The sequence below is a fragment of the Saccopteryx leptura genome, chromosome 3, assembly GCF_036850995.1.
Source record: "Saccopteryx leptura isolate mSacLep1 chromosome 3, mSacLep1_pri_phased_curated, whole genome shotgun sequence".
Taxonomy (NCBI): Eukaryota; Metazoa; Chordata; class Mammalia; order Chiroptera; family Emballonuridae; genus Saccopteryx; species Saccopteryx leptura.
Genome location: NC_089505.1, coordinates 80556088 through 80574889, shown reverse-complemented (window position 1 = coordinate 80574889; position 18802 = coordinate 80556088). Strand labels below are relative to the sequence as shown.

General features: G+C 52.5%; 1 protein-coding gene and 1 long non-coding RNA gene across 3 annotated transcripts; one reads left to right on the top strand and one right to left on the bottom strand.

Moving 5' to 3' along the window:
- Positions 1–3563: 3563 nt before the first annotated feature.
- HSPBP1 (HSPA (Hsp70) binding protein 1) lies at positions 3564–16590 on the top strand. Of its 2 annotated transcripts, none has more exons than XM_066374509.1 (8): positions 3564–3768; positions 4033–4319; positions 7232–7436; positions 9518–9742; positions 12858–13013; positions 13119–13215; positions 13676–13787; positions 16136–16590. In XM_066374509.1, exons 2-8 carry the CDS (start codon positions 4116–4118, stop codon positions 16208–16210), a joined length of 1074 nt encoding a protein of 357 aa, XP_066230606.1. In that variant the 5' UTR covers positions 3564–3768; positions 4033–4115; the 3' UTR covers positions 16211–16590. The 2 variants fall into 2 exon arrangements, with proteins under 2 accessions (XP_066230606.1, XP_066230605.1); XM_066374508.1 differs by having other exon boundaries at positions 3565–3768; positions 4036–4319.
- Positions 16591–17768: 1178 nt separating this feature from the next.
- LOC136397461 (uncharacterized) lies at positions 17769–18442 on the bottom strand. Its single transcript, XR_010749876.1, has 3 exons — positions 18267–18442; positions 18039–18153; positions 17769–17943 (listed from the first exon to the last, which is right to left on the bottom strand). It is a non-coding gene; the product is annotated as an uncharacterized lncRNA (long non-coding RNA).
- Between the last annotated feature and the right edge of the window lie 360 nt (positions 18443–18802).

Here is an 18802-nt window from a genome sequence, read left to right as displayed (position 1 = left end):
GACCACCCGAGCGGGGGGTGGGAGAGCTGGGACCAGAGCTTGGGCCGGGGGCGCGATCACGAGACGGGGCCATAGGAGGCCGGCCGAGAGGGGCAGAGACGGAAAAGAAGGAAAGAATGGGGAAGCAGAGAAAGAAGAGGATTGGGGAGAGGGTTGTAGGGAGGCAGAGAGAGAGAGGGAGCAGGTGGAGGAGAGTCAGAGAGGCGGAGAGCCAGGTGTGGAAGAGCCAGCGGGGGGCGGGGGCAGAAAGAGAGACAGGTGGAGGGAGGAGAGGTTCGGAAAACAACTGGAGAGAAAGAAACGGGGAGACGTGCAAAGAACGGCGGAAAGAGGGACAAAGGAATCTAAGGCGGTACACACCCAGGTGGAGGCCTGGGTGCCGGGGGAAATGGGACGAATTGAGGGGCAGAGAGAGGCAGAGGCAGAGGCAGAGAGAAGGAAGGAATCTGGGGAGTTGCCCACTAGACTCACTCTGTTTCCCCAGGCCCCCAAGCCCCCTCCCACCAAGATCTCCTTTTCTTACCCACAGGCCCTCCCGGCCCAGGGCAGGTGTTTTCAAATCAGCTTGATTCTCTGTCTCCTTTTGGGATCTTCTGTGTGCCTACAGAGAAACATCCAGAAGCCCCCTGAGGGCTCTGTGTATTTTTTTTAGACCCATGTGTATTCTCTGTGCCCACCACAGGGGCCCCTAGATTCTCATGCAGGCCCCCATATAATTGTACGTCCCCACTCTAGCACACCCATGGGTCATGAGCATGGATCTGCTTGGCTAGATTTCCATGTCATCCGGGACTCCCATGTATTGATATCAGGTACCCATGGGTGTGGGGCATCTGCTTAACCCCCAAGTATACTTAGGAGCCTCCCGTTTCCTAGTCAAGCACCTCCATTCCATGTACCTCCACTCAGTGCCAACTCTCACCAGGCATGGTTGTTTGTAAGGGGTGAGGGCCAACTCAGATCCCTGCCCTATTGCCCTCCCATTCTAGTGGATGAGGCAAATGATTAAACAAAAGAAACAAGCAAGATATGTGGTCCATTAGATGGCTGTGATCACTGCTAAAGAGGAGACTGAAGCAGGAAAGGGGGGTAGTACAGGAAGTGTTTGTTGAGCACGGTATTTTAGAAACAGTGCTGACAGGAAACAGGAAGTGTGAAGGCTCTGGGTGGGAGTGCACTGGGTGTTGTAGGAACATGGAAGGGGCCAGGTGTGGCTGGAGGGGGTGGGGTGGGGGTAAGGAGTGAGACAAAAAGGGATGAGGGGAAGCAGATTTTATAGGGCCTTAGAGGTCCTGGTTTACTCCTGGTGTTCTGTAATTTTTCTTCTCATTTACCTTTTTTTTCTTTTTGTATTTTTATGAAATGAGAAGCAGGGAGGCAGAGACAGACTCCTGCATGTGCCCGACTGGGATCCACCCAGCAAGCCCACCAGGAGGCGATACTCTGCCCATCTGGACCGTTCCTCCGTTGCACCCCAAGCCATTCTAGCACCTGACGTGGAGGGCATGGAGCCATTTTCAGCGCCAGGGACAACTTTGCTCCAATGGAGCCTTGGCTGTGGGAGGGGAAGAGAGAGACAGAGAGAAAGGAGAGGGGGAAGGGTGGAGAAGCAGATGGGTGCTTCTCCTGTGTGCCCTGGCCGGGAATCAAACCCAGGACTTCCACACGCCAGGCCAACGCTCTACTGCTGAGCCAATCGTTTATCCTTTTATTTAATTTTTTTTCTTTTAAGTTTTTATTGAATTTATTGGGGTGATATTGGTTAATGAAATTATGCAGGTTGCAGGTGTGCACTGGTATTCTCTAATTATTAATAGGGTCCATTTGCATTCTCAAGTGTCTTGCCATAAATGGAAAATTATATGATCACCCTACTTAGAGGTCACTGTAAAGGTTATGGCTTTTATATGGTACCTGGGGCCACCATCAGATTATACCTGTATTCATATATATACTATTGTACACGGTTATATGTTACATATGTGTATCTACTATATAGTATTATCTATAATTTTATATGTAAGTATATATATTAGAGATGGATGGACTTGTGCATAGGTGTATGCAAGTATGCTAGGCTGAATAAGATCCTCTAAAGTTGTCACATCCACATTCACAGAACCTGTGAGCACATCACCTTACACGGCAAAAGAGACTTTGCAGATTGATTTGAATTGAGATGATCCTGGTTGTCTGAGTGGGCCCTAAACGTAATCCCAGGAATCCCTAGGAGAGACGGAGGTAGGTTCAGAATCAGAAGAGATGGGACCATGGAAGCAGAAGCTAAGGTGATGTGGTCACAGTCTAAGAAATGCAAGCATCCTCTACAAGCTGGACAAGGTAAGAAAACAGGTCCTCTCTCGGAGACCCCGGAAGGAACTCAATCCTGCTGACACCATGATCTTAGCCCAATGCCAGTCCGCATATCCAAAAGCCATTTAAGACTTCTGACCTCTGGAATGGTAAGACAATAAACCTATGTTGTTTTAGACCACCAAGGTTTTTGGTCATTTCTTAATAGCAGATATAGAAAAGGAGAAAACAATAGGATACCCATGGGCCCAGATCATTTTTCTCCACAGTATTACAAACACACACACACACACACATACACACACACACACACTCCCACAGGGCCTATATGTTTGTCATCCTATCTCTGCCCACAAAATGACCCTTCACACATCAGGCCCAGCAGCTCAATACATCTGAGACTGTGGCTCCCACTGAAGTTGATTAAAACCTTTACTTGGTGGGGAGGGAGGGGGGCTCTTATGTAAGACTAGAACTAGGGTTTCCTTAAGCCCAGCCCAAAGTAAACATCTCTGCAGACCAGCGCTGAAGAGGCACGTTTCCAGCCCTGAGCTCTGAATCTGTTGCGTGGAGTCTGTGAGCTCCCCAAACAACCTTGACTGGGCATTTTGTTTGAAGAATCACCCTCCCTCTGCACCTGGCAGGACCCAAGGAAGATTCTACTAGGGAGAGGGGGATGATAAGAGGAGAACGGGTAGATGGGGAAACTGAGGCCAAGAGAAAGGGTGAGGTGGGTCAATGGCTGCCTAGGGTCAGATACTAGAGGTGAGAACCCAGGGCTCCAGTAAGTGATAGGGTGGGGGCTCAGATGAAGGGAAAAAGGCCTGCAGGTGAGGTACCAGCGCAACCTGCAATGACAAGCCAGGGCAAGGCCATAAAGGGGGCGGGGTCATGTTAGGGGTGGGGCCTAACCGGGAGCGGCTGGCACGCGGGAACAGGATTGGGGCTTCACTGGGCGAAGCCGAAGCCGAAAGACCTAGAAAAGGGGCGGAGCCTGAGGTGGCGAGGAGGGGCAGAGTGTTGAAGAGGGCGGGGAACATGGATATGGGAGGGCCCCTTGTGGGCGGAGCCATACCTGGGAAGGGAGGGGCATAGGTCAAGAAAGGGGTGGGGCTTGTATGGGGGTTGCTCGCGAAGAGGGCGGGGCTTAATAATTATTAGGCGAGGGGTGGGGCGTAACTGAGGGGCGGGGCTACGCGTGCTATCCGGACGGGTGGGAAGGGCTTAAGAGCAGGATAAACGTCACAGCCTCAGCTACGAAGTTGGGTGCGCGGAAACTTCCGCGTGAGGCCGTGCGTACTTCCGGTCAAGATGGCGGCGCCCATTAGAGTCAGGAGTGGGCCATTCTGTCTTGAGTAGCGGCGGCGCCTCGAGGCCCCGAGTGGCGAGGTCCGCTGCGCTCCGGCACCCTTCTTCGGAGAGGAGGGAGGATATTCGTTGATAAGACGACCCAAGGTGGGGCTTGTTGGTTTGGAAGCGGGGAGTGATGACGCTAAGAGACGGAGATACAAGTTTTGAAGATTGGGGACAGGGTTGCTAGGTTGCTAGGGAGAGTGGGTGGAGCCTGTTGCTAGGGAGGAAGGCGGGGCTTATAGCTTTTGGGGAAGGGTCCTGTTGCTATGAAAGAAGGGAAACGGGTTGTAGTTAAGGGGGATGTGGACCGAGTGGTTCGGCGTCATGAAGGGGACGCCGCGCTCCCCTAAAACGCCGACTTCTCAGCAGACCCACCCAGGAGTCGACCCACCGGGACGCCAGAGCTACAGTCGCGGTGACCCTCCCTAACCCCCCGACACAAACAGCGCATGGCAGATCAAGGCTCAGGGGGCAGCCGCCTCCCCCTGGCTCTGCCCCCAGCCTCCCAGGGCTGCTCATCAGGGGGCAGCGGCTCCTCGTCGGGGGGCTCGGGCAATCGTCGGCCCCCGCGAAACCTGCAGAGCCTGCTGCAGATGGCTATCACGGCGGGCTCTGAGGAGCCAGACCCCCCTCCAGAACCCATGAGTGAGGAGGTAAACTGTGGGGCGCAGGGAGCTGGGTGTGTGTGGGAACAACCATATCTTGGGGAGCTAGAAAATGGGCTTTTCCTGGGTGGTGGGGGGCGGGCTTCCGGGTGTGAAGGCGCAGTGGGCTATATTTGTGATAGATGGGGTGATTGGAGACTGAATGAAGGTCAGATCTCAGAACCGTCTGAGGGGTTAAATCCCTGGGTCCCATGCTGGGAAGCAGAAAAGCCTCCTGGTAGAAAGAAAAGCAAGGGCTCTCCCGAGCCAGACCAGACTGAATTCCGCATCATCCAGCTATGTGACCTTGGGAATATAACTTAATCTCTCTGATCCTCAAGTTCTTCATTGGCAAGTTAATGATGATAGGAATAATAAGGACGCTTCCTAGGGTAGTTCTGAGGTTCTAGTTTCAGTAGGACTCTGCACAGTACCCAGCACATAGGCAAGCGCTCTTGAAGGCATCCAGGTGTTCATTCTCCTTAAGACCACAGGCTCTGGAGACAGACTGCTTAGGTTTGACCACAGGCTGTGTGGATGGCTTACTGTGTGATTTGGATCAAGTCACAGCCTTCCTGTGCCTTAGTTTTCACATCTGTGAAGTGAGAAAAGCAAGAATATGTCATAGGGTTTTTTTGAAAATGAATAGCAATGTTTGTTATAAATGACATTTCCCTAGTGATGGTGATGACAGTATAGACATACCTCAATTTATAGTGCTTAACTGATGTTGCCTTTTTTACAAACTGAAGATAAGACCTTCCATCAGCAGAAAGGTTAGGACTCGCTTCATTTTATTTATTTATTTACTTATTTATTTTTTTGTTTTTTGTTGTGACAGAGAGAGGGACAAACAGGGACAGACAGACAAGAAGGTAGAGAGATGAGAAGCATCAATTTTTCGTTGTGGCTCCTTAGTTGTTCATTGATTGCTTTTTCATATGTGCCTTGACCCAGGGGGCTATAGCAGAGCAAGTGACCCTTGCTCAAGCCAGCAACCTTGGGCTTCAAGCCAGCGACCTTTTGGTCGTGTCTATGACCCCACGCTTAAGCCAGCAACCCTGCGCTTCAGCTGGATGAGCCCGCACTCAATCCGGAAACCTCAGGTTTTGAACCTGGGTGTTCTGCATCTCAGTCCAATGCTCTAGCCACTGCGCCACTACCTGGTCAAGCTATTTATTTTATTAAAAAAATTTTTTTTTGCTTGACCAGGTGGTGGCACAGTGGATAGAGCATCAGACTGGGATGCGGAGGACCCAGGTTTGGGACCCTGAGGTTGCCAGCTTGAGCGTGGGTTCATCTGGTTTGAGCAAGACTCACCAGCTTGAACCCAAGGCCGCTGGCTCGAGCAAAGGGTTACTCAGTCTGCTGTAGCCCTCGGTCAAGGCACATATGAGAAAGCAATTAATGAACAACTAAGGTGCTGCATCAAAGAATTGATGCTTCTCATCTCTCTCCCTTCCTGTCTGTCCCTCTCTCTGACTCTCTGTCACAAAATAAATAAATAAATAAAATTAAAATGCTTTAAAAAAAAGCTTAAAAAATTTTTTTTAACGAGAGAGACAAAAAGACAGAGGTACTGACAGGGACAGACAGGAAGGGAGAGAGATGAGAAGCATCAATTGTTGCAGCACCTTAGTTGTTCATTGATTGCTTTCTCATATGTGCCTGGAGTGGGAGGCTCCAGCTAAGTCAGTGACCCCTTGCTCAAGCCAGTGACCTTTGGGCTCAAGCCAGCGACCATGGAGTCATGTCTGTGATCCCACACTCAAGTCAACAACTCTGTGCTCAAGCTGGTGAGCCCGTGCTCAAGCTGGTGACCTCGGAGTTTCAAACCTGGGTCCTCTGCGTTCCAGGCCGATGCTCTATCCACTGAGCCAACCAGCCACGGCTAGCAGGGCTCTCACTTCCTGTGCGCTTTCATGTCCTGGTGAGGCTTTTCTCTGACAGCTCTCAAATATGTATCTCTAGACCAGTGGTTTTCTACTGGGGGAGGTTTTATCTAGCAATGTGTGGAGACATTCTTGGTTGTTGCAAATGGAGGGGCTGATGTTGCTGGCACCTACAGGGTGGTGGTTAGAGATGCTGGCCACCATCGGACAGTGTGTGGGACAGCCCCACCATGGAACTGTCCCCCTCAAAGTGTCAACAGAGCCTATGCTGCAACTCCCCAGTGCAGGCTGGACCTCCACTCTGAACTTGGGCAGCCTACTCAATATGTTTCCTTGCTGTATAAATAGATCCTTCAAATTAATAAGTTAAAAAACGAGCTCTCATCTTTTCCTCCTGCCCCACACCTGCTTCCTTTTTTTTTGAAGTGAGAAGTGGGGAGGCAGAGAGACAGACTCCCACATGTGCCTGACCGGGATCCACCCAGCATGCCCACAAGGGGGCGATGCTCCATTGCAACTGGAGCCATTCTAGCACCTGAGAGGGAGGCCATAGAAGCTGTCCTCAGTGCCCAGGCCAACTTTCTTCCCATGGAGCCTTGGCTGTGGGAGGGGAAGAGAGAGATAGAAAGGAAGGAGAGGGGGAAGGGTGGAGAAGCAGCTGGATGCTTCTCCTGTGTGCCCTGGCCGGGAATCGAACCTGGGACTTCCACATGCCAGGCTGATGCTCTACCGCTGAGCTAGCTGGCCAGGGCTTTCCCTACACCTGCTTCTTTGCTGTCTTCCCCATCTTCTTCTAGTGACTTAGGACAAAAACTCTGGAGTTCCACTCTCTCTCTCTCTCTGTCTCCCACTGCATAGCCTGTCTCTCTGTCGATCTAGTGTCTAGACAAGAGTCTGTTGGTAGAAATGAAGCTTGACAGGTCTTTGTGGATTGAAAAACTGGTCAGGGCTCAGATGTTGGCAGTTATTATTAATGACTGTTGGTCATGAATGAATTCGTGGATTAATTCACCGTGCCTTGTCCCCCAGCGGCGCCAGTGGCTGCAGGAGGCTATGTCGGCTGCCTGCCGAGGTCAGCGAGAGGAGGTGGAGCAGATGAAGGAATGCCTCTGCGTGCTCTCCCGGCCTGTGCCCCCAACGGCCGGGGAGGTGGAGCTGGCCGCCGACCAGCAGGAGCGTGAGGGGGCCCTGGAGCTGCTGGCTGACCTGTGTGAAAACATGGACAATGCGGCAGGTACGCCTTGGCCTGCCCGCCAGCCCCCAGCCGCCAGGGTCCAGCTCCTTCTGCCTCCCGGTCTCCCTTCCGGCCTGCCTCCTCCTCAGCCCTTTTCCTTTGTCTCGGCTTCCTGTCCAGCTTTCCAGCCTCCAGCCCTATCCCCCTCCCATCTTGCTCTGACCCTGGCCTCAGATGGGACTGCCCTGTCCGTTCCTGTTCAGTCCCTTTGCTATCAGGAGCAACGATGGCACCTCTCACCCCACACTGAACCTGCATACAGGTTCAGTTCGTTACTTCCTTGATATGCCTGCCAACTGGCCATTTTGCCCTGGTCTGCTGGTTGTCCCCTGTCATCCCTAGAGTGAGAGAGCGGAGGCCGCCCCGAAGGGTGACATTTGATCAGAGACCCGAAATAAGCGTGTGAGTTGTGGGATGAGCTCTGGAGAGAGCATTCCCAGGTGGTGGGAAGGGCCATTGCAAAGGCCCTGAGGCAGGAACATGCCTAGAGTTTTCTGAAACAGCAGTAAGGCCAGCCTGGCAGTGCTGAGTGGGAGATGGCAAGGGAGATGGGAGGTAACACTGGGTATGCAGGACCTTGTGGGCCGAGTTGGGCGCTAAGGGTCTTACGTTAAATGCTGCAGGACCCATAGAAGGAGACGGCCCTTCCGTCTGAAGAGGCAGGTTGTTGAAGGTGTGGGTTTGTCTGTCCTGGACCTTTCACATAAATGGAATCATAGACTACGTATCCTCCTTCAGTGTTACAGCCTATATCGAACTTTATTTCTTTTTGTATTTTTCTGAAGCTGGAAACAGGGAGAGACAGTCAGACAGACTCCCGCATGCGCCCCACCGGGATCCACCCGGCACGCCCACCAGGGGCGACGCTCTGCCCACCAGGGGGCGGTGCTCTGCCCCTCTGGGGCGTCGCTTTGCCGTGACCAGAGCCACTCTAGCACCTGGGGCAGAGGCCAAGGAGCCATCCCCAGCGCCCGGGCCATCTTTGCTCCCATGGAGCCTTGGCTGCGGGAGGGGAAGAGAGAGACAGAGAGGAAGGGGGGGGGGGTGGAGAAGCAAATGGGCACTTCTCCTATGTGCCCTGGCCGGGAATCGAACCCGGGTCCCCTGCACACCAGGCCGACGCTCTACCGCTGAGCCAACCGGCCAGGGCCCGAACTTTATTTCTTTTTTGTGGTTGATTGTCCATTGTATGGGTAGAGCACATGCTGCGTACCATTCACCAGCCCGTGGGCATCTGGGCCATGTCCTGCTGTGGCTATTCTAAATTATGCTGCTGTGAACATGAGTGTACCAAGTATCTGTCTGAGTCTCTGCCCTCCCTGCTTCCGGACATACACTTAGGACACAGTGGTCATTTGGTGACGCTGTATTTAACTTTTTCACCAATACCTGCTTTATTTACATAAACGGGCATTACGCCATGGTTTGGTGACCCCCGTTGAGTGAGCAGTTCTCCCATCGGGGATGTGCTGAAGACCGGAGGAGGGTCTGTGCCGGCATTTAGTGGGCTGAAGCCTGGGAGCCTACCCCCCCCAAATGCTGACATTGTTGAGACACGCTGAGCTTGGAGGGACCCCTGGCTGGATGCTGGAGAGAGCCGCCAGTAGTCGCAGGTCCCCTTGGGAGTCAGCCTGGCCTTCAGGGGTTGCCTGGTGTATTATTAGTCCGCTCTAGCCGCCATAACAGAGGACCACAGACTGGACAGTTGAATGACAGACATCAATTCTTTCACAGTCCTGGCGGCTGGAAGTCTAAGATTAAGGTGTCAGCAGGGTTGGTAGCTTTGGAGGCCTCCCTTCTTGGCTTTCACATGGTTGCTCCCTACCGGTGTCTTCACATGGTCTTCCCTGCGTGTGTATCTGTGTCTTAACTTCCTCTTCATGTGAGGGCACCAGTCATATTGAATTGGGGCCCATCCTATGATGACATGTTGTTTTAATCACCTATTTTAAGGTCCTATCTCCAGATACAGTGTCTTAGAGCACTGGGGGGTTGGGGTTTCCACGTGTGGATTTGGGAGCGGGGAACACAACTTGGCCTGTAACACTGGCTCTCTCCTGCCCTCTCTGCGGCACGCACAGACTTTTGCCAGCTGTCGGGCATGCACCTGCTGGTAGGCCGGTACCTGGAGGCCGGGCCCGCAGGGCTGCGGTGGCGGGCAGCGCAGCTCATTGGCACGTGCAGCCAGAATGTGGCAGCCATCCAGGAGCAGGTGCTGGGCCTGGGCGCCCTTCGCAAGCTGCTGAGGCTACTGGACCGGGACCCCTGCGATGCGGTGCGCGTCAAGGCCCTCTTCGCCATCTCCTGTGAGTGTCCCTGGGGATGCCCTGAGGGAAGGGTCCGGGTCCCCAGAGGTGGGGGCGGAGCAGGTGGCGGAGGTGAGCCGTGGAGAGATCGGTGTGGGAGCAGAGGGAGAGGGGCCTCATTTTGTCTTTGTACCCCAGTACCCGTCAGGGCTCCGTGTTGGGTGCTGAGCTTGCCAGCCCCTGCTAGTCAGTGAGTCGGGTCCTAATGACACGGGAATGATACTCAGCTTAAGCGCTCTGTGCCCAGCAGGGTCAGGGTATTCCTCCTGGCCCGGTTGGCATTCCCAGTAGTGGCGGGTCCAGCTCATTGGGTGGCACCCCAGCCTCTACCCAGTGGAGATACCAACAGCTCTCACCCGGGCTCCTCCTGGGGCGCAGGTGCCAGGTCAGGGACAGAGATGGTGTCTGCGTGGCATCTGCGGGCCACTCGCTCTGTGCCAGGCCCTGGGCAGGCGTTAACTTGTTGAGTCCTTGTGCACCCTCCAAGGGAAGGATGGACAGATGGAATCCACATATAGGGGAGGCGGGGTCAGGGAGCCTGATTGACAGCCAGAACACCCTGCCAGGACGTGTGAAGCTGGGGTTTGAACCAAGGCCCTGTTTACCATGTGCTGGGTCCTCTTCCTGAGTGCGCCATGCTGGGCGCCCTCATTTGACTGTTTCCTTATTATTATTATTTTTTAAATTAACAGCTTTATTGAGATATAACTCACAGGCTAGACAATCTATCCTTTTTAAGTGTTCAGTTTAGTACTTTCAGTATGTTTACAGAGTGATGTAACCATCACCACTGCATAATTCCAGAACACTCTAGCACCCCACAACCACCACCAAAAAAAACCCCTGTACCTGTTAGCAGTCCCTCCCCAGCCCTTGGCGACCACCAATCTGCTTATTGTCTCTATGGATTTAGTTGTTCTGCACATTTCATATAAATGGCATTCTACAACATGTGCCTGAGGAGTGACTGGCTTCTTTTTCCACTCAGCCTCACAATTTTTTTTGTGTGTGTGTGACAGACAGAGAGAGGGACAGAGAGGCACAGACAGACAGGAAGGGAGACAGATTAGAAGCATCAATTCTTCGTTGTGGCACCTTAGTTGTTCATTGATTGCTCTCTCATATGTGCCTTGACCGGGGGGCTACAGCACAGCGAGCGACCCCTTGCTCAAGCCAGCGATCTTGGGCTCAAGCTGCTGAGCCTTGCTCAAATCAGAGGAGCCCGCGCTCAAGCTGATGACCTTGGGGTCTCGAACCTGGGTCCTCCGTGTCCCAGTCCAACATTCTATCCACTGCGCCACCGTGTAGGCAGGCCAACCTCGCAATTTTGAGGTCAGTCAACACCTAGAGCACACGTCAGCGCTTGATTCCTTTCGTGTGGCCAAGGAACATTTCATTTGTAGACGGACCACATTTTGTGTGTCTGTTCACCAGTTGGAAGTCAGGGCTGTTTCCACCTGTGGCTGTTGTGAGTCATGCTGCTGTGAGAATGTGTGGACAGGTGTTCTGTGGACATTTGTTTTGATGTCTCTCAGGTGTGTACACCCTGGAGTGGGATGTCTGGGCCACAGGGCAGCATTCTATCCATCTGTTTGAAGTTGAAGGAAAACCCGTCCCTCTGCAGACAGTGCTGGTATACCAGTCGTGTCGGGTTTTTTTAGAGCACCATGTTGTCCAATCTCTGCTCCCCAGCTGGGTGTCCTGCGGTTATACTCCGGCACTAGCACATTCAGAGGCACTGATGTGGGGGTCTGGGTGGGTCCAGGCTTCAATGTACGAACTTGAAGCCCTAACTGGAGCTGGCGCTGACCTCTCAGGCTGAGGTCCCAGTCCCCTGAAACTGTCCCTGCACCAGATGCCAGTCACAGTCCTGGGCCTGCCGTACCTCTGACTGACCAGCCATGAACCTTCCTCAGGTTCTGTAATTGCTGGAATGGCTCACAAAACCCTGGGAAAGAGTGACTTAAGTTTAGGGGTTTCCTACAGAGGATGGGATAAAGGACACAGGCATGCGCAGAGCAGGTCTGGGAGGGTCCTGAGCACAGGGGGGCTTCTGTCCGCATGGGGTTGGGATGTGTCACCCTCCTAGCACGTGGATGTGTTTACCAACCTGGAAGCTCTTCGAACCCCATCACTGAGAGATTGTGTGGAGGCTTCATGGTGTAGGGAGGGGTCAGTAGTTCCCTTTCCCGCCCGCCCGTCTCCCTTCTCTGCTGGATGGGGGAGGGGGGGCGGGGCCAAACATTTTTAGTTCCTAAACAGGATTGTTCCTTCTGGTGACTAGTCCCCTCCGGGACCCCACCCAGAGCCACAGCATTAGAAGAAAAGATGTTCCTGTCACCAGCAAATTCCAAGAGATTTAGGAACCCCATGTCAGGAGCGGGGGACAGAGACCAAATCTATATTTATCATGTCACCTGGTAGAAGCATAGGCATTTGGATAGAAGGAGATTCCCGGAGGGAGGCAGGAATTCTAGCAAGTCAGGGAAGGAGTTTTGGAGGAGCTGGCGTTTGGAAAGTTTCACCCCAAACTGGGAGGGACAGATGGACAGACAGACCCAGGGCAACTGGCCATCTAGGTCACACAGAGAGGGACTTGGGGCCCCAGAGGTACCAAGAGCTAGAGCTGGGTGGGGGACAGGTGGGGCAGAGTATTATTCTCGAAATAGCTTTGCATCCATTGTGTCTTGGTAAAAATACACTTAAAAGAAGGTAATGCTTTTGAAGTGCAGGCTCCTAAAAACTGATGGTGGTAGTGGTGATGGTGACGGTGAGGATGGTGAAGGTGATGGTGACGGTGAGGATGGTGAAGATGATGGTGACGGTGAGGATGGTGAAGGTGATGGTGACGGTGAGGATGGTGAAGGTAGTGACGGTGAGGATGGTGAAGATGATGGTGACAGTAAGGATGATGGGAATGGTGAGGATGGTAAAGATGGTAGTGATGGTAATGGTGAGGATGGTGAAGATGATGGTGATGGTGAAGATGGTGGTGATGGTAATGATGGTGATGGTGAGGATGGTAATAATGGTAATGGTGAGGATGGTGAAGATGATGGTGCTGGTGATGGCGGTGACCGTGATTTTGAGGCCCCTCCTTGCTCCCTTCCACCAGGCCTGGTCCGGGAGCAGGAGGCGGGGTTGCTGCAGTTCCTCCGGCTGGATGGCTTCTCTGTGCTGATGCGGGCCATGCAGCAGCAGGTGCAGAAGCTCAAGGTCAAGTCGGCATTCCTGCTGCAGAACCTGCTGGTGGGCCACCCGGAGCACAAAGGTGGGGCGGCAGGGGCAGGGGGTCTGGGCTCGGGTGGGGGGAGGGGGAGGGGTGCACAGTGGAGGGATGAGGACTGCCCCCCTGACTCCAGGGCCCTCCTCTCAGGGACCCTGTGCTCCATGGGGATGGTCCAGCAGCTGGTGGCCCTGGTCCGGACAGAACACAGTCCCTTCCACGAGCACGTGCTGGGAGCCCTGTGCAGGTATGCCGGGGCCCCAGAGGAACACGTTTTGGGGCAGGGGCCCCACGAGGTACCGGCCTTCCTTCTCCTGGGGCGCCAGGGTCTGGGGCTGCCCCTGGCCAGTACTGGCACTCTTAGAGCCTCTTTCTTCCCCTGGAAGGGGTGACTCAGCCGCCCCAAAAGGAGGGGGCTCTCCTTTCCACCTGTACCCCAAACAGTACAAGGGATGACAGGTGGAGCAGCTGACAGTGCTGGTAGCAGCCCCCGCCCCCAGGCCAGGCGCTGTGCTAAGTGCCCTGTTCTGTACAAGTCCCTGGGATGGGGTGGGGGGCGGTGGTATGGCATGGGACCCACGCCCTAGATGGGGAGACTGAGGCCTGGGGTGGGGCAACTGTCTTTCCCCGGCTCCCGTGGTAGTGCTGGGTGGGGGGCAGGGGCTGAGTCGAGGGAGGTCCCAAAGACTGCCATCCTGTCCCTGCAGCTTGGTGACAGACTTCCCCCAGGGCGTGCGGGAGTGCCGTGAGCCTGAGCTGGGCCTGGAGGAGCTCCTGCGCCACCGCTGCCAACTGCTGCAGCAGCATGAGGAGTACCAGGTGCGCTGGTGGGCGTGGCCCGTCCCTGCCCCGCCCTGCCGCACCCCTCCACACCACCGTGGTCTGTTCTTCACGCTGTGCTCATGTTTCATCCACGTGTTTCTCTTGTCACCCACTCAGCAAACATTACTGCCACTTCCCCTGTGCCTTGTGCTATCCGCACGGAGGGGGAGGAACTCTTGAGTTTCTGAATCTTAAAGGGTTAACAAATTCATTGAATTATTATCCAAGTTATTTACACTGTATTCAAATATTGAGTAATTAGTAAAATATTAGTAAAATACTAGATAGATAACAAATGAGTAAATAATAAATAGCATCCAATTAAATATTTAATTAAATTGATAAGTAACAAATATATGGTAAATAACTCATTAGATATTTAGATAAGTAGGGGTGATAGCACTAGCTAGTGAAGTAGGATAGTCATAATTCATTAGATATTTAATTCTATAGATATTAAGTAACAAGGGATAAATAGCTCAGATATGTATATTTATTTTTTATTTTATTTTTTTTGTGACAGAGAGAGGGAGAGAGAGAGACAGACAGACAGGAAGGGAGAGCTATGAGAAGCTTCAATTCTTTGTTGCAGCTCCTTAGTTGTTCATTGATTGCTTTCTCACATGTGCCTTGACGGGGGAAGCTACCTTAGAGTGAGTGACCCCTTGCTCAAGCCAGCGACATTAGGCTCAAGCCAGCCACCATGGGGTCATGTCTATGATCCCATGCTCAAGCCAGCAACCCTACACTCAAGCCGGCGAGCCCATGCTCAAGCTGGCGACCTCAGGTTTTCAAACCTGGGTCCTTCATGTCCCAGTTCGACGCTCTATCTACTGTGCTACCGCCTGGTCAGGCAAGCTTAGATATTTAAATAGATCACACACCACAAATAAATGATAAACAACCTGTCCCTCACCACCCAATACCTCTCCCAGTTCGGGTGTCTCCTGAGATAATCTCAGTGCAGGCATGCACATGTGCCTGTAGATTCTCTCCCTGGTCCCTCTCCATGTTCTGCCAGCTCAGCCTCTCTGGACCACCACTGTGCACCCTGCTTCATCCTCTCTCCTGGCCTCCCTGGGATTGCGTGGGTGCCTGCTCTTTGCTTTCCTCATCCAGTGGCGCCGTGGGGCAACCTCTGGTGCCCCTGCCCTTCATGGTGGACATGCAGGGTGTTTCCACTCTCCGGGTACTAACACTGCTAAAAGAATAACCTTTCACACGTGTTGCTTTATATGTGTATGTCTATAGGACAAATTTCTAGAATGGCCGAGTTAAGGTATGAAAAAAGTGAAGTTACACCCCTAAGGGCCATTGCACTAACTCTTGCCATGTTGCTCTCCCTAGAGGTTGAACTGGTCCACAGTGCAGCCACAAGGGTGCCCAGCATCCTGGCCAGGACAGGGTGGCCTCAAACCATTTGACCTTTTTTTTTTTTTTTTTTTTTAAAGAATTGTTTTATTTGTGTTAATACCAGAAATTTCTTTTTTTTTTTTAATTTTTATTTTTTTTAATTTTAATTTTATTTTATTTATTCATTTTTAGAGAGGAGAGAGAGAGGGAGAGAGAGAGACAGAGAGAAGGGGGGAGGAGCTGGAAGCATCAACTCCCGTATATGCCTTGACCAGGCAAGCCCAGGGTTTTGAACCAGCGACCTCAGCATTTCCAGGTCGATGCTTTATCCACTGCGCCACCACAGGTCAGGCCCATTTGACCTTTTTTCAAGCTGGTGATTCCAGTTTATATTTGCATTGTCCAGGGAGTGAAATTGGGCATGTTTTTCCTTTCTTGTTAATTGCTCATTCATATCCTTTGCCTGGTAAGCTACTGGGTGGTGGTTTCTGCCATTGATTTAAGTGTTAACCATGTCAACCCCTGTGTGATGAGTCACAATTATTTTCCCTGCCAACTTGGTTTTCTTTCATTTTTGTTTCTGGCATTTTTGTGTGTGTGTGTGCAAATTCCTTTTCTGTTTATGCAGCCCAGCCAGTCAGTACTTGCTTTCTTGGTTTCTGGAATTTGTATCTAGGGAAGGGGTCTTAAGTAGGGATAAGGAAGATGAATTGTGTCTGGGAGTTAGAGAGAGCCCAAGGGGGCCGAGGTGAGGACAGACCCGTGAGGTGTGACCAGAGGCAGGGAGATCCTGGGGTCTGGTTCAGCAGTCCTGGGGCCGGTGACAAGAGAAACAGGGAGTCACGGATCTGAGCACGGGTCGGAAAACCCTGGCAGGTTTTGGGGCCGGCAGGTGTGGTGGAGGGAAGAGGAGCTGTCCTGTGTGCAGGGCGTGTTGGAGGCAGGGGCCAGCCTCTGCACTCAAGGCTCCTGCTCTTGTCCCCCAAATGTAGGAGGAGCTGGAGTTTTGCGAAAAGCTGCTCCAGACCTGTTTCTCCAGCCCGACCGACGACAGCATGGATCGGTGAACCCTGGTGGCTGGTGGCCCCCTCTCTGTGGGAACCCTAGGCCTCCTGCCTCCCTCCCAGCCGTGAGGCCCCCTCTGAAGGTATAGCGGGGGCCTTGGGGCCTGGCCGGGGTGTGCCAGCCCATCTCTGCTCGGCCCCCTGGAGGGGAGCTGAGCAAGGCACCAGCTTCCCGCCTCATGCTGTCCCTCCATTCCCCCTCCTATGTCCACACTGTCCTCCAATAAAGGTGTTTGTTCCTCCTCCTTCACCGCAGCCTTTGTCACCTCCTCTGGAGGGTGCCTAGGAAGGGGAGGGTGGGGCTCGATCTTAGGGGACCTCTGGAGCCACTGGAGGGGACCGCAGTGGGCAGAAGTTAGGAATAATAAAAAAGTGCTGCTAAAACCCAGAGCCATTGTCGCCTGTCATTTTCCCAGCCGCTCTTCAGAGGGAGTGTGGGGCACACCTATTCCTTTTCTTCACCACCCACCCTCAGTGATTCCTCTTCCATTTGGGGAAACCCCCACTTTACAGCTCCACTCCACCAGCCCTGATCCAAAAGCCTTTTTCTTTCCCAGCATCCCATGTGTGGGGGGGGTGTATCATGTGACTTCAGCCCCACCAATCAGAGCCCGCTGGAGAGCTACAGACAGGAGAAAGTGGGAGCATGTGCTCTAATGGCTGCAGTGCTACTGGGGTGGTTCAGGCCCATGTGTCTGGCGGGGTGGGGGCGTTGGTTTCCAACTGCAATACACGGAAGCTTCTCTCCAGACTTCTCAGAAATTTGGGGTGTGGGTGGGGGAAAAGAAGGACTGTTTCACCTTTAAATAAATTGCTTTTCAGGCCCTGGCCAGGTTGCTCAGTTGGTTATAGCATCACCGGGATAGCCAAGCTTGCAGGTTTGCGCTGCTGTCAGGGCACAGACGAGAATCAACCAATGGGCCCTGGCCAGTTAGCTCAGTTGGTTAGAGCTTCCCCTGGAAACACCAAGGTTGTGTGTTCGATCCCCTTTCAGGCAGGGTACAGAAGGAATGTAACTATGAATGCACAACTAAGTGGAACAACAAATTAATGTTTTTTCTCTCTCCCTCTCTGTCACCTACCTTTGTCTCAAATAAAAAAAATTTTTGAAAAAAAGAATCAACCAATGAGTGCATAAATAAGGGGAGCAACAAACATGTTTTTTCCCCCTCTCTCCTTCCCTCTCTCCCAGGTCAATGGGGAAAAATTGCTTTCCAGATTAGGTAAAGGAGGTTTTGCCATTTGCAACCGAAAGTCCTGACCATTGTCATTTTTCATACGAGGGAGCTGAGCCTACGGTTGTTAATCCATGGCCAAATTAACACAGTAGGAATCAAACCTGGCCTAATTCTGAAGCGGAGCTTCTCTGCCCTATGTCCTGGTTTCGTAGCTCCATTTGATACCAGCCTAATTCGTCTCCCGTGGAATTTATTTGTACTCCTGGGATTTTGGAGGGATCAGTGATTTTCAGGATAAATGGAAGGATAGTTACAGGATCCAAGAACTGGAGGTCAAATGCCAGCCACCTTTATTACTATGACAGCCAGTCACGGAAAGTGGCTATAGCCTTGCTGCTAATGCTACTTCACCCCAGCATGAAACACCCTTGTCCTGGTCATGGACAGCACTGGGCAAGCGCAGACCTCTCCTTGCCAACCTTCACACCTGCAGCTCCAGGCTGTGAGCATGACGCATGCCACTGAGGTTGTGATTGTCTGTCACTCAGCGGTTGCCACCTGATACAAGAACGGGAAAAAGAAATCACATGCAAAAAATACACTGGAAATAGCAAGGGCGAATCAAAACACGGCTGAAAAATCAAACTACTCACATGTTGTAATCAAGTGAACTCAAGAGGAAATCACAAAAATTAAGGCAACTAGAAGCTAACAGATGTGAAAGATGAACGCATAATTGGCATCCTTGAAATAAGAGAAACCTTAGAACTGGAAAAGATAATCGAACATGATTCAGTAAAATGTCCCTGAAATGAAAAAGGTAACTCTGCACGTTAAAAATAAAGAAAAGTTCGGTCCTTATAAAAATTTATTCCTCTTACCCTTGCAGTGGGCCTGGAACATGGGCAAGGGGTAGCTGTGAAAGTTGGGGAAACTGAGGCTCAGAGCCAGATGGGACCTTACTGAGTACTAATAGAAGGTCTGGGAGAACCCTTCCAAGTCGATGTTGTTAAAGTATTCGTTGTGCGGCGACTGGTTAGGTAAGGACGGCCTGGGAAAATCCTGGTGGTGGGACTGAAGCCGGCCAGAAGCCAAGGAAGGCGTCGAGAAAGAACTGGGTGGGGACAAAAGCGCCTGCCCTGGTTGGAGAGAAACCCGGTAAGGATTACCCGGGAGCCGGGCCCTGGAGCAAAAAAAAAAAAAAAAAAAAAAAAAAGGAATATGAATAGAGGAAAATCCTGGAGCAGGATCCCCTTTGGGTTTTGGAACGGAGTCGCAGAGAACGCCGGTTGTGCAGCGGCGCTTGCGCATTTGGGCTGCCTGGGTTTATTCGGGGAGTCTGTTGGCATCAACCGGCGCAAGCGCATCTGAGGCAGGGATGGGCGGGGTCGGGAGAGACCGAGCTCCGCGCGCGCAC